The sequence below is a fragment of the Larimichthys crocea genome, chromosome X, assembly GCF_000972845.2.
Source record: "Larimichthys crocea isolate SSNF chromosome X, L_crocea_2.0, whole genome shotgun sequence".
NCBI lineage: Eukaryota > Metazoa > Chordata > Actinopteri > Sciaenidae > Larimichthys > Larimichthys crocea.
The window spans coordinates 14,299,207-14,318,153 of NC_040020.1; the positions used below are offsets into that span (position 1 = coordinate 14,299,207).

General features: G+C 41.8%; 2 protein-coding genes and 1 long non-coding RNA gene across 4 annotated transcripts; 2 read left to right on the forward strand and 1 right to left on the reverse strand.

Moving 5' to 3' along the window:
* Nucleotides 1–139: 139 nt before the first annotated feature.
* LOC104927971 (GTPase IMAP family member 3) lies at nt 140–4,808 on the forward strand. The gene is made up of 3 exons (XM_010742173.3): nt 140–389; nt 1,496–2,263; nt 3,073–4,808. Exons 1-3 carry the CDS (start codon nt 359–361, stop codon nt 3,195–3,197), a joined length of 924 nt encoding a protein of 307 aa, XP_010740475.2. The 5' UTR covers nt 140–358; the 3' UTR covers nt 3,198–4,808.
* On the reverse strand, nt 4,205–18,916 carry LOC113746546 (uncharacterized). 2 transcript variants are annotated; one of them, XR_003462948.1, is made up of 4 exons: nt 18,826–18,916; nt 18,134–18,159; nt 9,416–9,562; nt 4,205–5,679 (listed from the first exon to the last, which is right to left on the reverse strand). It is a non-coding gene; the product is annotated as an uncharacterized LOC113746546 (long non-coding RNA). The 2 variants fall into 2 exon arrangements; XR_003462949.1 differs by having other exon boundaries at nt 18,134–18,193; nt 18,826–18,910.
* On the forward strand, nt 9,447–16,913 carry sall2 (spalt-like transcription factor 2). The gene is made up of 3 exons (XM_027282605.1): nt 9,447–9,572; nt 11,323–15,197; nt 15,490–16,913. Exons 1-3 carry the CDS (start codon nt 9,497–9,499, stop codon nt 15,799–15,801), a joined length of 4,263 nt encoding a protein of 1,420 aa, XP_027138406.1. The 5' UTR covers nt 9,447–9,496; the 3' UTR covers nt 15,802–16,913.
* Nucleotides 18,917–18,947: the final 31 nt, after the last annotated feature.

The following is an 18,947-nucleotide window of genomic DNA, read 5'->3' on the forward strand; positions in this document are numbered from 1 at the left end:
TTTCACTTAAATTAAGATATAACTTGTAAATTTCCACGAGGTGTGCTTCACATACCTGAGAGCTCAGTATTTTTCCAGCCGACTTCAGGCTGATACGTCAACATAAATAATCAAATGCCACAGTTTAGAAAGCGACAAGGTACAGGCACAGCAAGTGACTGATAGAGAGGTTTGCTTTCCTGAGAGGGAGGAGCTTGTACTTTTCCACTGTCTTACCTGTTTTAAAATCACAGGTTTAGTAGGTGTAAACAAGACTGTCACAAGTGTATCAAAAGTAATGCCAATGCATTTTGTTTTTCAAGCAAGAAAGGTTGAATTATTACATTTTTGCTGTTGCTTCCAACACATCTAAGGAGAAATGCAAAGTGAAAGAAGTGAAGAAGAAAACAGTGAGTTATCTTAACTACACAGTTTACAAATGTGATGAAGTTTTTATGTACACCTGGCTAAAACTAATATGGTCTAATACAGAAATCCTGCAGTAAATCTTCTTTATGGGGATTATAATGTTCTGATTTTGTGAAAACTGCTTTAGAGAGGTGTTGACTCAACTGTTTGAGATCATTTTAAAAGCGAGTATGAACCAAAATATCTGTAAAGTTGAATAAACACCTCTCTAAAGACGTTTCAGCACCACTGCATATTATAACCCTCATGATACATTAGGTGTCGCGAGGTTCTTAGAGAGCCATAAGAGTTGTAAACAACCAGTGTTGTGGGTAGCGCTACAAAGTAACGCGTTCGAGTTACTTTTTTCGTGTAACGTAACGTGTTAGTTACTTTTTTTAAAAAAAGTAATCCGTTGCTTTAAGAATTTCTCCGGATAAGGAAAGAAAAACTCTGACTGCAGCCTGCTTTTTGTCAGACAGTACTGTGCCACCTGCGGATGTCAGCGGAGGCGCAGCGCTGTGTCATCCTGCAGAGTTCATTTGGTTGGATGACTGACGTTATTCAATGTCACGTCTCGGTGCATTTAAAGGAGGCTGTGTGTCTGTGTCAGTTAAGTGGCAGCATGTGCGCTGCAAACGGCTTTTCATTTTTGGTAACGCATGAGTACTCTAACGCGTTACTTTTATTCATAGGTAACGCTGTAACGGAACGGAACGTTGTAACCTAATTAACTACTTTCTAAAGTAAAGTAAGTATAGAGCAGGTCTTGTCCTGTAGAAAGCGAAAGTAGTGCCAGTGAACAGACAGAATTAGGTAGTTGCTTCCAAAGTAAAGACCAGAGGGTGTGCCCAAATTTTCAGAGTATAACATTACAAGTTAGTGTTAGTGGTAGTGTTTCTACCACAAACGTTTGGAGTGCTTTATATAAAAAAACAACAACAACAAAAGCAGTACACAAAAATTGAGCCAAAATAATTTGTCAAGCACATTTGCTTTTTTATTTTAAAAAATGTGAATGAAAAAGCAAAGGAGAGAGAGATACAGAGAGAGATCATCCATGGATGCGTGATTATGCTCTTGATTGTTGTCTATTTTTCTCTGCCAGATAAGGTTATTCGTCTAACAGAGATCAGGCTTCTTCTAGCTGGCTGGTTCCTGTCTGGGAAAACCTGGGTAGGAGACATCATACTGGGTATTCCACTGGGAGAAAGAAGGAGAACCTACCAGAGTGAGGTGAGACAGGGCCAGGTGGGTCGATGGATGGTCCGGCTTGTAGACACTCCTGGTTGGTTGAGGCGTAGCTTCCTCAAAGACACTCCAGAGATCGTAAAGCAGGAAATAACAAGAGGAGTTTCTCTCTGTACTCCAGGGCCTCACACCATCATCCTGGTGGTCTCCACTGCCGTTGCTTTCACCAAGGTTCACTTGAGCTCTATCAAAGAGCACATGAATCTTCTTGGTCCTGATGTTTGGAGACATACTCTTGTGCTCTTTAGCTGGTGTGATAGCCTCGAAACAACCACTGTGGAAGAGTTCATAGAGGGTGAAGGCAGTGCCCTCCACTTTCTGCTGAAGAAATGTAACAACAGGTACCACAGCTTCAACATTAATTCCAATAATCCGGCTCAAGTCACACAACTTCTTGAAAAGATTGAGTGGATGGCGACAGAGAACAGCATCTTTTATCCTAATGTAGATGAGACAGACAAGTGGGAAGAAGAAACTGTGACAGAGGCCATGTCACCACCAGGAGAATCGCTTTTTGAGCTGTTTGTGAATTTTTGCAAAGAGAGAGCAGAAGACCTTGTGATGAGCATTAGGAAGATACTAATCAAGCAAGAGAAGGCCTGCAGCATATCTGAACCCCCAGATAGTAAGTATTGTCTTTCTAAAAATGAGATCACCCTTCAGAAAATATGTTTGCTTAAAGAGGTAAATTTCAAAACTCTTTTCCAAACTGGATGGATTGTCATGAAACACATTCATGGTGCACAGAAGGGGGTATCCTCGTGGCTTCAGCGATCCCAAAATTTTCCTCTAGTGCCACCAGCAGGTCAAAATGTGCAGATATTCATAGTGCCCAGATTATGAACCCTAATGATTGGAGATCCTTTGAATTTCTTCTGGCTACGTTTCTTCTGGAAACCCGTTTGGCATTCATGTCTCTCTCAGGATTAATTGTAACAACTTTGGTGGTGATCTAACAATTCCACAGGTAAAAAAAAAGCATTTTCCAATACTTTGATTTAACTAAATACCTGCAATGCTAATTATATTCACATTAGCTGATCTTTACTTTCTGTTTGGCGCTAATGAGCTAAATTAAGATGGTGAACATGGTAAAAAAAATATATATATATATACTTAGCATCAACCCTGTGAGCATGCCTTCATGCCATTGTTAGCATTAGCCACTAGTATAGCTGAAGACTCTTGTAGTCCATCTCCCAGGCATCACTTGTCAATGAAACATTAACAATTAAATGTCTCCACCTCTGAGCTTCTAAGCACCAGGAAGACATATTTTATGGAAAGATCCACTACTACTGTATAATCTTGAAATAGGAGAACTGATGATTGTCGTGCTTGCTGTTAGTTATATGACAGTTCTGTAGGTTTTTTTGAAACCACATATTAAATATGTTGTTGTATCTGTACTTTGTTTTTATAATGTTCCACTAGTGTCTGATGAAGAACACAAGTCAACTGAGGAGAAGGTCTCTACATGGCTAAGGGAACAGCAGTTTGGGGGAGAAGATACGTCTGAGTATTATTCTGATCTTGAGTCATCATGGAGCAATGAGTAGTATCAGCAATCAAGGAATAAACAGAGGTACAATATAGCATAGTACTTGCTGTAGTGAACACATTAGATTCAAGACTGTGACTTTTTTTTTAGCAAATATATTACATACTGTGAAACTACATTATTACACAGTTCATTAAATAAGCATAGCAACAGTTTCAACAAAAACAAAACATTATAAATGGGTGTTATATGATATTTTCTTTAAATATTAGTCTATTCATATTGTATATAACCTGTGAAATGTATCATTATCTTTGGTTCAATGGAAGTATAGCAAATTTTATTGCATCTGAATTTGTGAAAGTGTCTCTGGACAAATAAGGATCACAAAGGAAGGATACTGAGCTTCTTCAGTTTAAAGGAACAGTTTCACATTTTTGGACATTTTTATACTTATTCAGCCTGGCTCTGTCCAAAGGTAACAAAATACACCTGATCTGTCCTGCACATAACAACCAGTAAAACCAGAAGTTGGGTATTTGCATGGATCAAACACAATAATAACATGTTATTACAGAACATTAGATGTGCTGTCAGGCAGATTTTGTTATTTTTGGATGGACCCAGACTAGCTGTATCTCATGTTTCCAGTCTTCATGCTAAGTGAAAATAACCTAGTTCTGTAAATTTAAGGGAATGGAAATTTACAGTCTTGTTCTCAAAGATGGAATAATGAAATCCTTCAATATATGTGTGGTATTAAACTATTCCAAAAAAGTAACATATTTCTATAGGGCAGCTGTGAAGGTCCTGACCACTCTGCTACTAGGTACGTTATACTGATTGACAACGTTCTGTTCTGTGCTGTTATGTAATGTTGACTGTAACTTCAGATAGGAGTTTTTCAATATACCAATACAGACGATGTGTTAGAAAGGCTGGACTTCTACTGCAGAATAACTGTAGAGCTGTGTGTTTAGTTCAGGGATTATGCACCACCTACTGGCTGGCTGTATTAATGCTTCCCAGTTAGTTAGACAGCGGAGAGTACAGTTGCCGTTTGCATGGTATTGTACAGCTGACAGAGCTGTTGTGCGTTCTTGAATACTTGTAAGGACTTTCCTCTTTTGTTGTTCTTTAGGTTTTGTGTGGAGACAGCTATTTTCTAGATTATTTTAAGGTCAGGTCCGTCAAAGGTCAAACTGTATTAGATTGTGCAGAATTATAGCAGTGCCATGTAACAACATATCATATCTAAAGTGTGTTTTAAAGTGAGACTACGTTTTGAAAAAGAAATCATATACTGCCTCTTACAAATGAAGACTATACATTCACCAATGTTCAGTTCTATACACTCAGGGGTTGTGTTGCTCAGCCTCACTTCATCTGGTCTTACTATGACCAGTGGTTAATGTTAGCTGGTGTTAGGTGCAGCTATGTAACTGACGTTACTGAGTCACTCTGCTGACTTTCTAACTTTTTGCTATATTTCCTACGGAAAGCTACATTTGAAATTAAGACTTGTGGCCAAAGTGGCTGGTGTTTGTTACAGAGTCTCACTTAAGTATTTATGTGTGGAAGCATGCATGTGTTAGTGTCATTGTTCATGTAGATGCTGTATTGTGCAGTATGTGTTTGGGCTCGGTTACGCAAAATAAAAAATAGAAAAAAAGTTTTCTTTTGTGTTTTTAATTGAGAATACATGTGGTAACTATTACAACTGCTCCTCTGTCTTTCTGTGTCGTCAGTGGGTCGACGACACAGTTTATTATCAGAGGGATGGGTGTCATATCTCCACTGCAGATAACAAAATAGAGATTTGACTTGACCAATATATTTATATGGTAAACATTCGCCAAGACCAACTGCACTATGCAGTTTGCATAATTCCTCACCCATGAAATGAGTGAATGAAATGTCACTTAAAGCCTGAGACTGCCTGATGAAAGGACATTAAATGACTTCACTCTTACAGGAAACAGAGGTGGGAATAATTTGAACGATAAGTAATTAATTAGATTTAAAACACTCAACTTCGTTAACTCGTCATATTCCTTGTAGGACTACCTGATGTCTGCCTGGGCTGCTACGCTGTCCTGTCTCTACTCAAGAAGGACAAAGTATCTCTGATCTTAGTCATTAACCTGCTCGTGTCAGATCTACTCCAGATCGGGATCACAGTTGTCTTTATCATAAACAGATTTTCTGATGCCACCTTCTACCCTTTCACCAGGGCCCGCTGCATTGCATGACTGTTTGTCCGCTTTGGCCTGACCTGCAGTTTAGGACCTGCTGCTGATTTCTGCAGAGAGGTATATGTGGTACCACACAAAGTAGAGTGCAAAGTTATCCATCCTGATCTCCATTTGCATGTGGATCCTTTCAATGGTCTACTCCACTTTGGATTACATCTTCATCATCCACACCAGATTCTCTTTGTTGCTGCTCTCCATCGTCTGCCTCCTTCCTGCCCCATTTCTTCTGGGTCTCTTCACGTGAATTTATGAATTACTTCCAAAGGTGTCAATATAGTTCTGTCTCTGAAAAATAAGAATAATGAGCTGAAAAATGTCCTGAAGTAAACCTAAACCTGTTGCACGTTTCTTGTGAAGCTTGTGAACTTCACGAACGAGTTGACTGATAAGTGCATATACTAATGAATACTGAACTCTCATTGTTTTGGACGTTGCTGGATGTGAAAATAGGCAACTGTTTGCTAAGTTAGCTAAGTTAAGTTCCCCATAAGAACAAATTCAAAAGTAAAAAGCTGGAATGTGAACTTCAAGAAGAGTAGTTTGTGTGAGCAACTGAAAATGCCTCTGAGCACAAACTGAATAAACTGCTTTTATAGACATTATTTGTCTAAAAATGTTCAGGTGGTACATGACATTTAAATATAAGGTATTCAAACTAATGTCACCATGCTTCTACTTTTGTCTTTGAGAGACATCTAGTGGTTTAAGTGGAGATCATTCATAAACTGCAGCATCTGTCATCCACAATGTACTATTATACACGTGATTGTGATTTGAGAAGACAACACATCTATTCAGTATAATGGTAAAAAATATATATATTGTCAAATTGGAAAATTACCCAAGGAACAAGATGTTCACCAGCTAGATTGCCTGTCCTGCCAAAGCACCATCATTATCTGACAAATTCAATAGTGTGCTGCTCCTATTTTGCTGCAAGCTACTGACTTCTACCCTGCACAAGATACTGTGATGCTCTAAAACAGATGTTTTAGCTTTAGATGTTTTACTGTAGAGAAAGAGCTGTAGGTGAAGGCCAAGGAAAGAATGATTGGATGATCACTGCAGAAATGTTCTTATCAAATTTAAGTGAAAAAGCAGATGCACTATCGACAATCAAGATTTTAAAACTCATGTGAACGAACATTTAAATGTCAAAATAAGACATTTTGTCCCAACATAAAGTTGAAAAAATACCAATGTGCAGTATTTGTCATGCAAGACCAAAAAGTAAAGATGTTTTCATCTGGGAGTTTCAGAGGTTTCCACAAGTGTCAGATCACACTGGAAGTCTTGTAACAGATACAGATACTCACTTGTATCTAATTAAACCACAAATTAGATTCAATTTATCATTAAAGTGACATCAGCTTTTATAGTCAGTCAGATAACCCAATCCAGACTCAACAGTCTTAGAAACTGCGTAAGAACCCACTCAAAACATTAGATAGTTATTTGTCTGTGGAAATGATTGTACTGTGTGACAACTCAAGGTCATTTAGGCTATTAGACGATGTGTGTCTCCTACATTATTAGTCAAAGACCCACAATAGCAAGTGAAAGACTGTAATGAGAAGCCATTGTATCTATAGAAATAACAAGTTCAACATTTAAAACAAATTCTGTAATAACTGAGACTAAATGTGTGTTTTTTTATTAGAATATTAAAAATATGAATTATGATTTATTTTTGACAAGGAGGTGTGGCAATCATGCACACCTGTGCAAATCCTAAAACACCGCCTGCATTAGAGGTGTGTGTGTGTGTGTGTGTGTGTCTGGGCCTGCACTCCTATGTGAGATGCACACTAAGAGCCAATGTGGAGGTAACCGTGGTCACTGTTTCCCAGAGGACCGTCTGGCGGCGAGGGCCATTAATTATAAGAGACAGGGAGACAGACAGCTAGCCAGCTAAGCAGACAGACAGACAGACAGTACCGCAGAGAGCGCAGACAGGCCTGACAAGAGCAGGCCTCGACAAATACAAAGAGAGGAGGAAGAGCAGCACGCACGGTCAAGAAAAAAAAAAAAAAAGCTCCCCCTGTAGCGAATACAGCTATTTGCACATAGCTTCTCCTGCTGCTGTCTGCCAGTGGACTATGAGTAAATACATTGAGGCATAATAAGCCTTTGTCATAAGAGAAAGAAACGCGATTTACGACGGAGATAAATAATTGAAAAAAATGCGGCTGTCCGACTGCGCATCCCTGGGAGTGAATAGGGAAATGCTGCGCCAGTGTCCCGGCTGAGAGACGGAGTCGATCTTCCCCAACATAAGCTCCTGAGCTTTCCCCCCTCTTATCACACAATATCGCTGCCAAAATTCATCGTTTCAAACATGGTAAGTTGTTTTTGTGTTATATTTTAAAGGATTGTGTCGGCGACGAGCGGCCTGTGGGGGAAATGCACATCCGGGACTGTATTTTTTTTTTTTTTTTGTTGGAAGTCATAATATTTTATGAATCATAACTTGTTATGATGTGGGAGCGCGCCTGGCGTGCAACAGGTCGGCGTACAGTAGCGGGGACGCGCATCTCACCGCCGTATTTTGCGCCTGTTTCCAAACATTGGTGTAAGGGGGAAAAAAAACCGTCCGACCGTCGTATACGCGAACATATTGGCAAGATGGCACGAAAAAGACAAATGCGTTGTTGCCACGACGGAGTTCATGTTTATAAAAGCGATGATATTCTCTGTTTTGACTGTTTGATAAGTACACTGTCAGAGTTTTCACTTCTTTCTCTTTGACGAATTATTATCGATTATGCAACGATGCGCATGTTTATAGCCAAATAATTTCATTTATTCATTTCATATTTTTCGGAAATCACTGCTTGCTTTGCATAGAAAAGTATCCATGGGTTCACAGGTTAGAAATAACATAAGTAAGGCGTTAAACTGTCAATTTTTACTAAATGAACAGGACTCACTGTCCAACAAAGGAAGGCCCATTTTAAATAATTCAGACACAAATCAATAGCCTACCTGATTTCATAACCACCTTGTGAGGACCTGTGATATTCACACTTTATATCAAACCTTTGATGCGTTTTATTATTCTGTCCGAGCCTCGGGGAGACAGAGGGGAGGTGGAGGGGTGTCACAGGGCCAGGGTGAAAAATTATTTTCCTCCTCACTCTGGCTGTGTCTTTCTTTCATTACCCCTTTTCCACGTGGTAAGCAGTCGGGATGAGGGTGAAAAGGGAGCATTGTGCCTCCAGTCAGTGGCCTTATGTGTTGGAGAGGCTCTGAGAGGGTGATGTTCACTCAGCTGTGCTCCCTCAACGCCATTGTTGCAAAATTCCACCTCATTTCAGCCACTCTGTTTACTGAGCTCACACAGGAGCCTGTTTGAGAGGCGGCTGGAGCGTCGTGAAATCTCTCACACACACATACTCTGACTTGAATAGGTGTGTGGGTGTGCTACAAGGTGGCCTGCGACACTAAATGTTTGGTTTAATGTTAAAAATCTGAATTAATTTAATTGACTGACGTTGGATTTTGCTCCCACCTGTGCGTACAGTTTCCTTCAGTTCCGCACAGTAAGACACACAAGGTGAGGTTTAGATTCATATGCTCATACCTAACAGTAATAGAAAGCCCAGGCAGGGCATTATGTGATGAACTTGAGCGTCAATGTATGAAGGTTTACTAAAGAGAGGCAGTGGACTCTTGGCTCAAAAGAAGGGGTGTTCATTCGCCATTTGAATGCAAAGTAGTGGATGAACAAGTGAGCTGTGTGTGTGTGTGTCTGAGAGTGAGTGTGTGTGTGTGTGTGTGTGTGGAGAGAGAGAGAAGGAGGTCCAACGGTGAGTTTTTGAGAAAAGGAAGACTTGTCGAGAGAAACTGTCACATGGCACTTTAGTTCTGTTTTTCTTTCTCTGCATCACAATGCCACCAACATGTACGCGCTTTATCCAGACTAATCAACCTGGAGCATCCATTGTCACTTTTTTGGAGATGGTACTTTAGTTTTTCTTCTTTTTTTTTTTTTCTTCATTTAAGTAATTTAGTTACCTACCTTTTTTCAGTGTGCAGGGAGACAGGATAAAAGTTGTGTGTTGGCCAATGCGCCCCTGCGTCGGTTCCATCCTGCAGCAGCATGTCCCGTCGGAAACAGAAACGACCCCAGCAGCTTATGAGCCTGACCCTCGGTGCCTGTCGGATACTTGAGAATGGTGAGAAATAGAGCATATATCAAAAGAATACTGATTGTTCAGGAGGATTGCATTCACATTGAAGGGGAGGTTTAGAGCTCAAAGACTTTAAATGCAGAGTTACGGTTCATAGTGTATTATATGGTCTATTTACTGTACTGTTGCTTTAACCTTTCACACTTTTTTTTGTAACTTTTGACCTAGGATGACTCTGAGTTTTGTAATTTAAAAATTCATTGAGGACATCTGTTAAGACTTCTTTCTTATTGTGTTAGGAGGTCTGATTTCTTTCCAGAACAGCTCTTTTTATATTAAAAAAAGACAATATTTTATGTACACTAAGAATAAAAAGGTCTTTGGTTCACCCTCTGTGGTTGCAGCCATTAGCTGCTTTCTTTGCCTTGTAAAAACCCAAATGTCTTCACTCCTCATTACTGTCAGGTTCAAAGACACAGACCACCCAGAATAGGGGGGGATGTACAGTAAATTAGAACGATATTATAATGATGTAGTGAATTTTAAAATGTGAACAAATGTGATCAAGATACAGGTTTGGTAGAAGTAAAGAGATGAGCATGAGAAGGTCAAGGTAAAGGAAACTTTGTGAGGCACTGTATAAGGTGTTCTAACTGCAATGGCATTAGACCCTATTGTCCCCTTTCAGCTTTGTTGCTGGGCACTGAAGCATGAACATACCCATGAAGAAGTGTGTATGTGACAGTGTGTGTGTGTGTATGTGACTGTGCAAGTGTGTGTACTTGTCTGTCTGTTCACTCCAGTTGCAGGAATAGGGCCCACATTGTGTCATAAAATTCTAGCTTTCAAGCAAACAGCAGTAAATTCTGTACGCGTTTGCGTGTGCATGAGCAACCCCGCACATACAATGTGTTTGCTTTTTTTTGTCGATCTGCTGCGCATTGACAGGTATGTTGTGGGTATGTACTACCACCACTGTCCCTCTCTGCATTTCTGGGCTAAGTTATCTTGTTGATGGTCTGAGTCATCATGTCTGTCTGCAGGGCTGTTTGTTTTCTTTACACGCTACCCCTCTTCCTCTGCCTGGTCTTAAACCGTATCAGGAATTCAACCTCAGAGTGTTTAAGGTCAAGTCTCCCAGCCAATCAGGCAGTACAGTGTTCAGTGCCCAACCAGTACCTAACCCTTAGCACCCCATTGGGCTACTGGGGGAAGGGCTCTAAAGAAGATGAAAGAAAGACAGATTGAATGGAGGAAGAAAGAAAGAGGGGCAGGGATGTAAGAGTGTGTGGATGTGGCTTATTTTTATTGGGGGGGGGGGGGGGGTGAAAGTCTATTGTCTTGTGTGTGTTGCCCTGGAAACAAGGTATGCTCCTCTTCGGGTGAGCAGTGTATTCTTGCAGATCAGTGGAATCTGTGTGTGTGTGTGTGTGTGCATGACGTGTGTGACAGTGGTGGGGAGGCCGCAGTTGATGAGGATAGACAGGACAAAGAGGAAAAGAAAGCAGTGGTGGATGATAAGGTGGTGGAAATTAAACCCAGAGGTTAAAAGTCACCACTTAGACAGCTGGATTTTTCCACTTCCTAGATATCAAGTAGCCACCTCAAACCTTAGTTGTCACTGTCGTTTTTTAAAGTTGTTTTTTAATGCCCTGAGATGTGTTCAGAAGAGCTATTTAGAAAGGACCATTATGTAAACTGTGATTATTTTGTTACCATTAAGGCTGTCTGTTTTGTTGTTGTTTTTTTAACAAAGATAGAATTACATGTAGATCTTTTCTTTCAATTTTCCTAGATGACAGCTTGGCAGTGAAGTCACAATCCTCTCCACTTATCCTGGATTCTTCCTTGTGCGCTCCATCTTCCTCTCTTCAAAGCTCCCAGCTACCCCTCGCACTCCGTTCATCTGTCAAAGGCTCTCAGTCCCCCTCCCTACCCATTGAGGGTCCACCACTATCCTGCTCCCCGAGCCAGCCCACCCACCAGCCCCTCAAAGACCCACAGCCCTCCCTGTCTCCTGACATCCCTTACTTTTCTCTCTCTTCCCAAACTCAACATACACCTCCTGCTCCTCGACTGTCTGGTTGCAAGTCTTCTACAAGTGCCCTCATACACCCTCCCCGAAGCACACACATGGCCTCTCCCAAGTTGGGGCTGTCAGCCACCACCACCACCTCTTCTTCCTCTTCATCGTCCTCTGCTTCACTATGTCCTCCACCGCACCCTGGAAGCCCCAGCCGTGTGCCTGAGGGCCCCCCAAGTCCTGTTACTCCCACTCCCAGCCCTGGAGTTACATCTGCCTCAGCCGCACCATCTAGGGCCCAATTGAGTATTGCCCTGATCTTGGAGGAACTGCGGGTGCTGCAGCAAAGGCAGATCCACCAGATGCAGATAACAGAGGAGATCTGTAGACAGGTGCTACGCCTTGGCGGAGCCTCCTATACCATAGAAACACCTTCCCAGCATCTCCTCCCAGCTCTGCCTCAGCTCTGCTTGGAAGGCAGCAAGAGGGCAGCTAGCCCAACTACACAACCAAATGCATCTGAGCCTCCTACCTCTGTAGCTCCCCTCCTGGCATGTTTCTCCTCCCTGCTGCCTTCTCAGGCAGCCAACAAACCCACAAAGCCAAGCAGTTCCTTGTCTCAAATCCTGCAGCCCCACAAGTCCCAGATTGAAGGGACGGGAGGGAGTCAAGGCGCTCAAGGTTATCTGAGGGTGAGTTCGAGATCCTCTGCTCCCTCCACCTCTTCTTCTGCTGCCATCTCCATGGCTTCCTCTGCCTATCCGCTTGCTCTGTCTTTAGCTCTGCCCAACCGCTATCTTCATGAGAAATCTCCAAATACCACTTCAGTGAGTGGGCACAGTGGTCGGTCCTTCATTAATGCATCCCTCTCCACATCAGTATCTATGGTCCCAAACACCCAACATGCTCTGCAGTCTGTCTCTGGAGGATCAGACTCTTCCTCTGCATCCAGTTCCACCACTAGTGGCCGCCTCCAGCATGCCTGCCGCTTTTGTGGTAAGATGTTCAGCAGTGACTCTTCCCTGCAGATACATTTACGCTCACACACAGGGGAAAGACCCTACCAGTGTCCAGTGTGCCTCAGTCGCTTCACCACACGAGGCAACCTCAAGGTGCATTTTCTACGCCACCGTGAGCAAAACCCAGAGCTCTCGCTTTCACTTCTGCCACCTTCTTTGTTTGGGATAGCATTAGGGGCCACTGGGGGGTCAGATATGGGGCAGAGCATGAGCAGTGGTAGTAGTACTAGTGGCATGAATATGATACAGAAGAAGCCAAAAAGCAGGCATGAGGATGAAACATGTGGAGACCATTTGGAGGTTGGCAGTACCAGCACTGGCTTTTCTCTGGGGGCCTCTGGAGGATCTACCCCTTCTACCCTACCCCTGGCCCCAAGTGTAGATCTGGCTTTGATTTCCCACTCTCTCCTGCAGCTCAACAGGGCTGCAGCTGTAGCTGCTGCAGCCTCTATCACCTCTGGCTCATCCCACTCATCATCATCCTCCTCAACCTCCACCTCTTCTCTGGCTACCTCCCTCCTCTCCAACCCATCGTTGTCTTCGTCTTCCACCATCACAGAGTTATTCAAGGGTGCCAAACAGCAGCACTTTGATGAGAACACTCCCCCTCATGCCCCAATGCTTTCTCCTGCAGCCTACTCTCAGCTAGCCCACTTGCCTAAGCTCCTTTTTCCATCTGTCTCCACTTCTTCCTCTACCCCTGCTGTACACTCATCCCTCTACAACCATCCACAAGCCTTGGGCATGCTACGCACCCCTCTACCCTCTACTCCAGGCTCCCATCAACTTGCTTCTTCTAGCCATTCTCAGCTTTCTTTCCCTTTCTCTTCCTTTCCTAAAGTCCAAGGTCAACCCACCTCCACTCCATCCTCCCTGCCTTCCTCAATGGCTACCTCCACTCCTACATCTGAAACCTCCAAGCTGCAAAGGCTGGTGGAGAAGCTAGAGAAGGTGCCTCCCCACTCCTCTTCTCCCTGGACTAATTCCTCTACTTCCTCCTCCATCCTGGAGATGTTATCTAGCAGTACCACTACCTCTAGTCCAGCCAACAGTCGTTTAACAAATGCTAGCACTTCTACCACGTATGTCATGGCATCCCCACCATCTTCAAATCTCTCCACTTCTGTTTCCAACTTCACCCATGAAATGGTCGCTGCCCTGGGCATGAGTGCAAATGGCGCAAGGGCCATGGCAGGAAGCTTGCTACCATCACTAAGCATCACAGGTCCAGCTGGCAACCTGACAACCAATCAGTGTGGGGTGTGTCTACGGGTGCTCAGCTGTCCCAGAGCATTGCGTCTGCACCAGGCCACACACCTAGGAGAACGTCCTTTTCCATGTAAGATATGTGGCAGATCCTTTTCTACCAAAGGTAGCCTGCGGTCACATCTAGCCACTCATCATGCCCGACCACCCAATGCACGTGTTCAGAACTCATGCCCACTCTGCCAGCGTAAGTTCACTAATGCCCTAGTGCTCCAGCACCACATCCGTATGCACCTTGGTGGACAGCTGCCCACAGATGGCACAGAGGATACAGCACATGAGATGCCAGCTGAATCTAATGCCAAACCCTTGTCACAATGTCAGTCCCAGTCCACTGACCCAAATACTGCTTCTAGCAAAACACCACCTCTAACAGGCCATTCTAAGAGCCCAGCCCCAAGCTTACAACTCCAAACTGCTGGCTCAGCCACTGTCTCTGGCAGTCTGAAACCAGTTGAGTTCACCAAAAATCCCAGCAAATCTGGGTCCTCCAGCCCAGACCTTATCCCCCCCACTGACCTAAGTCCCGATCCCTTCATGAATCCCACCCCACAAACTCCACCACCAGGCAGTGTAGACCCCCCTGTCCTATGTGTGAGTGCCCCCTTGCCAGCCTCCCAGCAAACAGACCAAGTGTCCCCAGCCGACAAAGACAACCAAGTTGAACAAGCCACTGTTGACATCTATCTTCCTAATTCCACCTCTTCACCAATTTCCTCCACTGTTACCAAAACAACAGTGTCATCTAATGCTATGGTAGTGGATTGTGAAGAGGACGAAGCATCTACCTCCTCTGATGCATTCCTTGGCTCCAGATCAAACCTGGAAGACTTACAAAGCACACCTACCCTTGGAACCCCCTTTGCTTACACCTGTCCCAGTACCTCCTCTAACCCCATCCTGAGTCAAGATGTTCTTAATGTTACACCAACAACACCAACCTTGGAATCAGACTCAGTCTCCCCAAGGCCCAAATCACCAGAACCCATGGAAGAAGACAAAGATCAGTCTCCTCCACCAGCATCACCAAAGCAAGACCAAGCAACTGTGCCTGATGATGACTCCAAAATGAAGTCAACTTTGGAAACTGCTGATAATATTGGTGCTGAAGTAAGGGATGCATCACAGAGAGCTGCCACTTTTGTAAGGGAGACACGTCAGAGCTTTCATTTTGGTTCATATGGGAGAGAAGACAGAGTGGAAGGTGTTAAGATTAGTGGATTGACTCCAAGTGAAGAACTAGATGCTTCTGTCCCCATCAGCCTGGCCCCAACCCTCCCATCTCCAATGTCTCGTCCTGAGAAGAAGACCTATTCCTGTGCTGAGTGTGGGAAAGAGTATGCCAGTCGCAGTGGGCTGAAGGTAAGGAAAAAATATCTAAAAACAATTTCTATTAATGAGATGTATAGATGATGACAAAGTAATTGCTATACTACAAATCTTATTTCAGGAAGTTTGAACAATATTTTACAGTGTTGGACTTGAATGTTAATTGCAAATTATTGCTAATTCCTAAAAAATTAGTTCATGAAGAGAAAAGCTGCGTGCTCCAGTCATATCGGACTAAACTACCTATGGATTTTATTCTACACTGCATTACATTTTGTATGTTAGATAGTTATAGCTTGTCTAACCTAACCCTTTATGTTCCCAGGGGCACATGAAGCACCATGGTGTGGTAACCAAAACAACACGTCCACCAGCCCGGAGTAGTCGTTCCTCCACTGACCAACTTCCTTCTTCTACATCTATGACTTCCTTGAACATTCCTGCCACCAGGAGCTCAGCCGGCTTCTGGAACCAGTACCAAGCCTTCCTCAACACCAGTAATGAGCCAACTGATAATACAACCACTGGCAACCAAGGAGAGAATGAGTCGACACGATCTGCAAAATCACCTGTTCGATCTCAGATGGATCCAAGAGCCCCTGATGATGCTGGGGAAGAGTCTAATGAAGAGACATAAGTTGAGTGAGCATGATTGGCTGGATGTCCTGGTGGTTTTAATCAATGTTTACCTTTTGGTGAAACTGTATGGGCATTTGCGTAGTACTGCTTCCTTAACACATTTCAAGTAACCTGTTGTTTTGATAGTCGGAGTAATATGTTTGTATGTGAAAGTTGTAAGTCAACCAGCTTGGTCTTATGTTTAAAAAAAAAAAAAAGAGACAAATGTATAAAAAAGGTGAAAATAATTAAGAATTAACAAAGTGAGTCAATTTTTTGGCTGCATTTGATTTAAAAAAAAAAAAAAAAAAAAAAAAAAAAAAGTGACACTACCATTGTCTGGCTGAAGTTGTTCATACTTAGCAAGCTCCCTGTTGTATCAATGTTACATACCAGGCCTGGTCAAATAATTCAGTGTTCCTGTTTGTTTGTTTCTTTGCTAAATTCTTTTCTTTTACTTTTTGCAGAAAAAATTTACCATATTTGGAAAAATCTGATATCAGAGAAATAATGAGTCGCATATGATTCCACTGAAGAAATAATTTCATGCCACTATGTAACCGTTTTGGGATTTATTGTGTTGTGTGTTGATGTACAAGATCTGATCCAACAGGCACCAAAAGAGGTCCATGCTAACCAAAAAAAAAATCTTTGCTTCCTGACCTAGGTCTGTGTCATATCTAAAAGATACTTTCTTTCAGTTACAGAGGAAACCGATAAAAATGAGGAAATAAATTAGTTATTTTGCTTACCTAATTTACCTAACTTTGTTGCAAGAGCAAACAAGGCCAACAAACTGAATGTGTTTTGTGGGAAATATTAAGTCTTCTGTCCCCCATCTTGTGGTTCAGATAAACTACTCACTCATGTCATTGTGGTTTACTTTTCACTATATTGTCCTGTCAAACAAGAAGCACAGCTGCAGTGTTTGTGAACCCAGTGAGGACATGGTCTTGTGTGTGACGTTTGACCTTCAGCTTTGTGAATATTATGATTGTTGTTTGGTCCAAAAGTAATATCTGTGACAGCTTTTCAGTTACTAAAACTCTAAGTTACTATATAGTCTGTGTCTTGTTTGTTGTAAGCTGTACTTTCAGTATCTCTATATTAAAAATCATTTGGGAAAAACTATCTTTTTGATTTATGTTTAAGGGAAAGTGTTTCAAGTCTCACAAAATTTCTTTCTGTGTTCTGGTTCTTTTTTGTCTCTGTATGTGTGTGTATACACATGGCATATTAGCATCATGCAGCCACCCTATGTAATGTGAAATCTCTAGCTGCCATTACCACAAACAAATGAGTGCTACCATGTGCAAGCCAATGAGCACAATGCGTCAATTAACAAAGTGTGCATGTAGCAGTGTTGGAATGGCAGTAAGTACAGTTGCACAAGTACTGTACTTAGAGTACAATTTTGAAGTATTTTACTGGACCATTTTCTTTTCATGCTACAATTCAGAGGAAAATATTGTACCTTTTGCTCCACTACAATTATTTGACATTTATTTACTAGTTACACATTAAGATGAAAAGAAGAGCTTATAAAATTTTTGTTATAGATTGAACTACCCAACAGTATGCAAGTTGAGCTGAAACATTTACATTAAATGAAGAAATGTACAGTACGTTAATCGATCAGATAATCACTATAAAAATAATTGGCAATATTTCTAAAAGAATGCCAAACATTTCATGATTCATGAATTTGATTTATTTATTTTTATAATAGACTGTACTATCAGTTGATCAAAACTGTAAAGAGGTCACTTTGGGCACTAGGCAACTGTGATGGTATTTCTCAATATTTAGAGTGATTTTCATAATTTTTATAAACCAAACTAATCGATTAATTAAGAAAATAAACAGCAGATAAATCCTTAGTACAAATAATCATTCAAATCAGCTCCACCTCAGCTAACTACAACCTGCTTTACATTGATGCATGAATATTTATAATCTATCCATCCATTGTCTGTAACCATTTATCCTCATCAGTGTCACAGTGGGGGCTGGAGACTTTGGGCGAGAGGCAGGGTACACCCTGGACGAGTCGCCAGTTCAGAACAGGGCACATAGAGACAAACAGCCATTTACACTCACATTCATACCTACATGCAATTTAGAGTCACCAATTAACCTATTATGTGCACGTCTTTGGACTGTGGGAAGCTGGAATCTAAAGACATAATATACAACAGCATTATATCACTTAGTACTTAAATAGTTTAAATACCGTATGTACATTTTCTTGATTATATTTACACATTTTTAATTCAGTAACATTTCCAATACATTAACTGATGATACAGTAATTTTACTGTGTGTAGTGAGAATATGGTGAGAATATTTACCAAAGTCTGCGTCCTGCAATTTGAATCTGGAAAACAAAGCATCACTGTCTTTACAAAGATCTGCGATTAAAGAAAACAAAATAATCCAAAGTCAGAGTTAAGCATGGATGTACAGGAGGAGGGGATGTATATATATATAGAGATATATAATATTAGATAATAGATATATATATATATTATATAGAAATATATATATATAATGTTAACATGTTTAACGTGTACATTATGTACATTAGAGGGCGCAATTCTCCCCTTTAAACGCAGTTTGAGGCTGAATATCGTTTGGGCTCATTTGTGCAGCACTCATTCAGAGTCAGTGTGAGAGAGGTGTATATATCTGTTCATTGTGAAATGCATTACAGTAAGGACAGACAGTGATAAACTGATAATGAGTTTCACAGGTTTAAAACCTTAACAGGACAACACTGGAAAAACGATCAGTATAACTGGTTGTTGTCCTGGGGCTGAAAAAAAACCTTAACAACTTAACATATGTGGTCTTAACAAATGGATGAATGTATGCTCAGATACCATACCTGAATCCTGAATTTCAAATGTTACTTCATTGTCTTCTAAAATTTCGGCTGCGTAATTTTTCATGTGTTTCACGTGTTTGCGCTCTTCTCTGTAAATAACAACAGCTTGATGCATTTCACTGGGTATTTAATCACAGCCTAAGGGTAAGCGCGTACCGTGCCAAGTCCAATGCGAAGGTCACCAAGTTGATTCCAGCCCTCCATGTCAGAGGGGCGGGCTGATTTAAGAGGGGGGAGGTTTACAACCCTCTACTTTCCAGCTAAAGGTCCCGGGGGAG

Coding starts and splice junctions, on each gene's coding strand:
- sall2 (XM_027282605.1), top strand. CDS start 9,497: ATGTCCCGTCGGAAACAGAAACGACCCCAGCAGCTTATGAGCCTGACC. Junction 9,573..11,322: donor CTGTCGGATACTTGAGAATG/GTGAGAAATAGA, acceptor CAATTTTCCTAG/ATGACAGCTTGGCAGTGAAG. Junction 15,198..15,489: donor CCAGTCGCAGTGGGCTGAAG/GTAAGGAAAAAA, acceptor TTATGTTCCCAG/GGGCACATGAAGCACCATGG.
- LOC104927971 (XM_010742173.3), top strand. CDS start 359: ATGCAAAGTGAAAGAAGTGAAGAAGAAAACA. Junction 390..1,495: donor AAGAAGTGAAGAAGAAAACA/GTGAGTTATCTT, acceptor TTTCTCTGCCAG/ATAAGGTTATTCGTCTAACA. Junction 2,264..3,072: donor CATATCTGAACCCCCAGATA/GTAAGTATTGTC, acceptor ATGTTCCACTAG/TGTCTGATGAAGAACACAAG.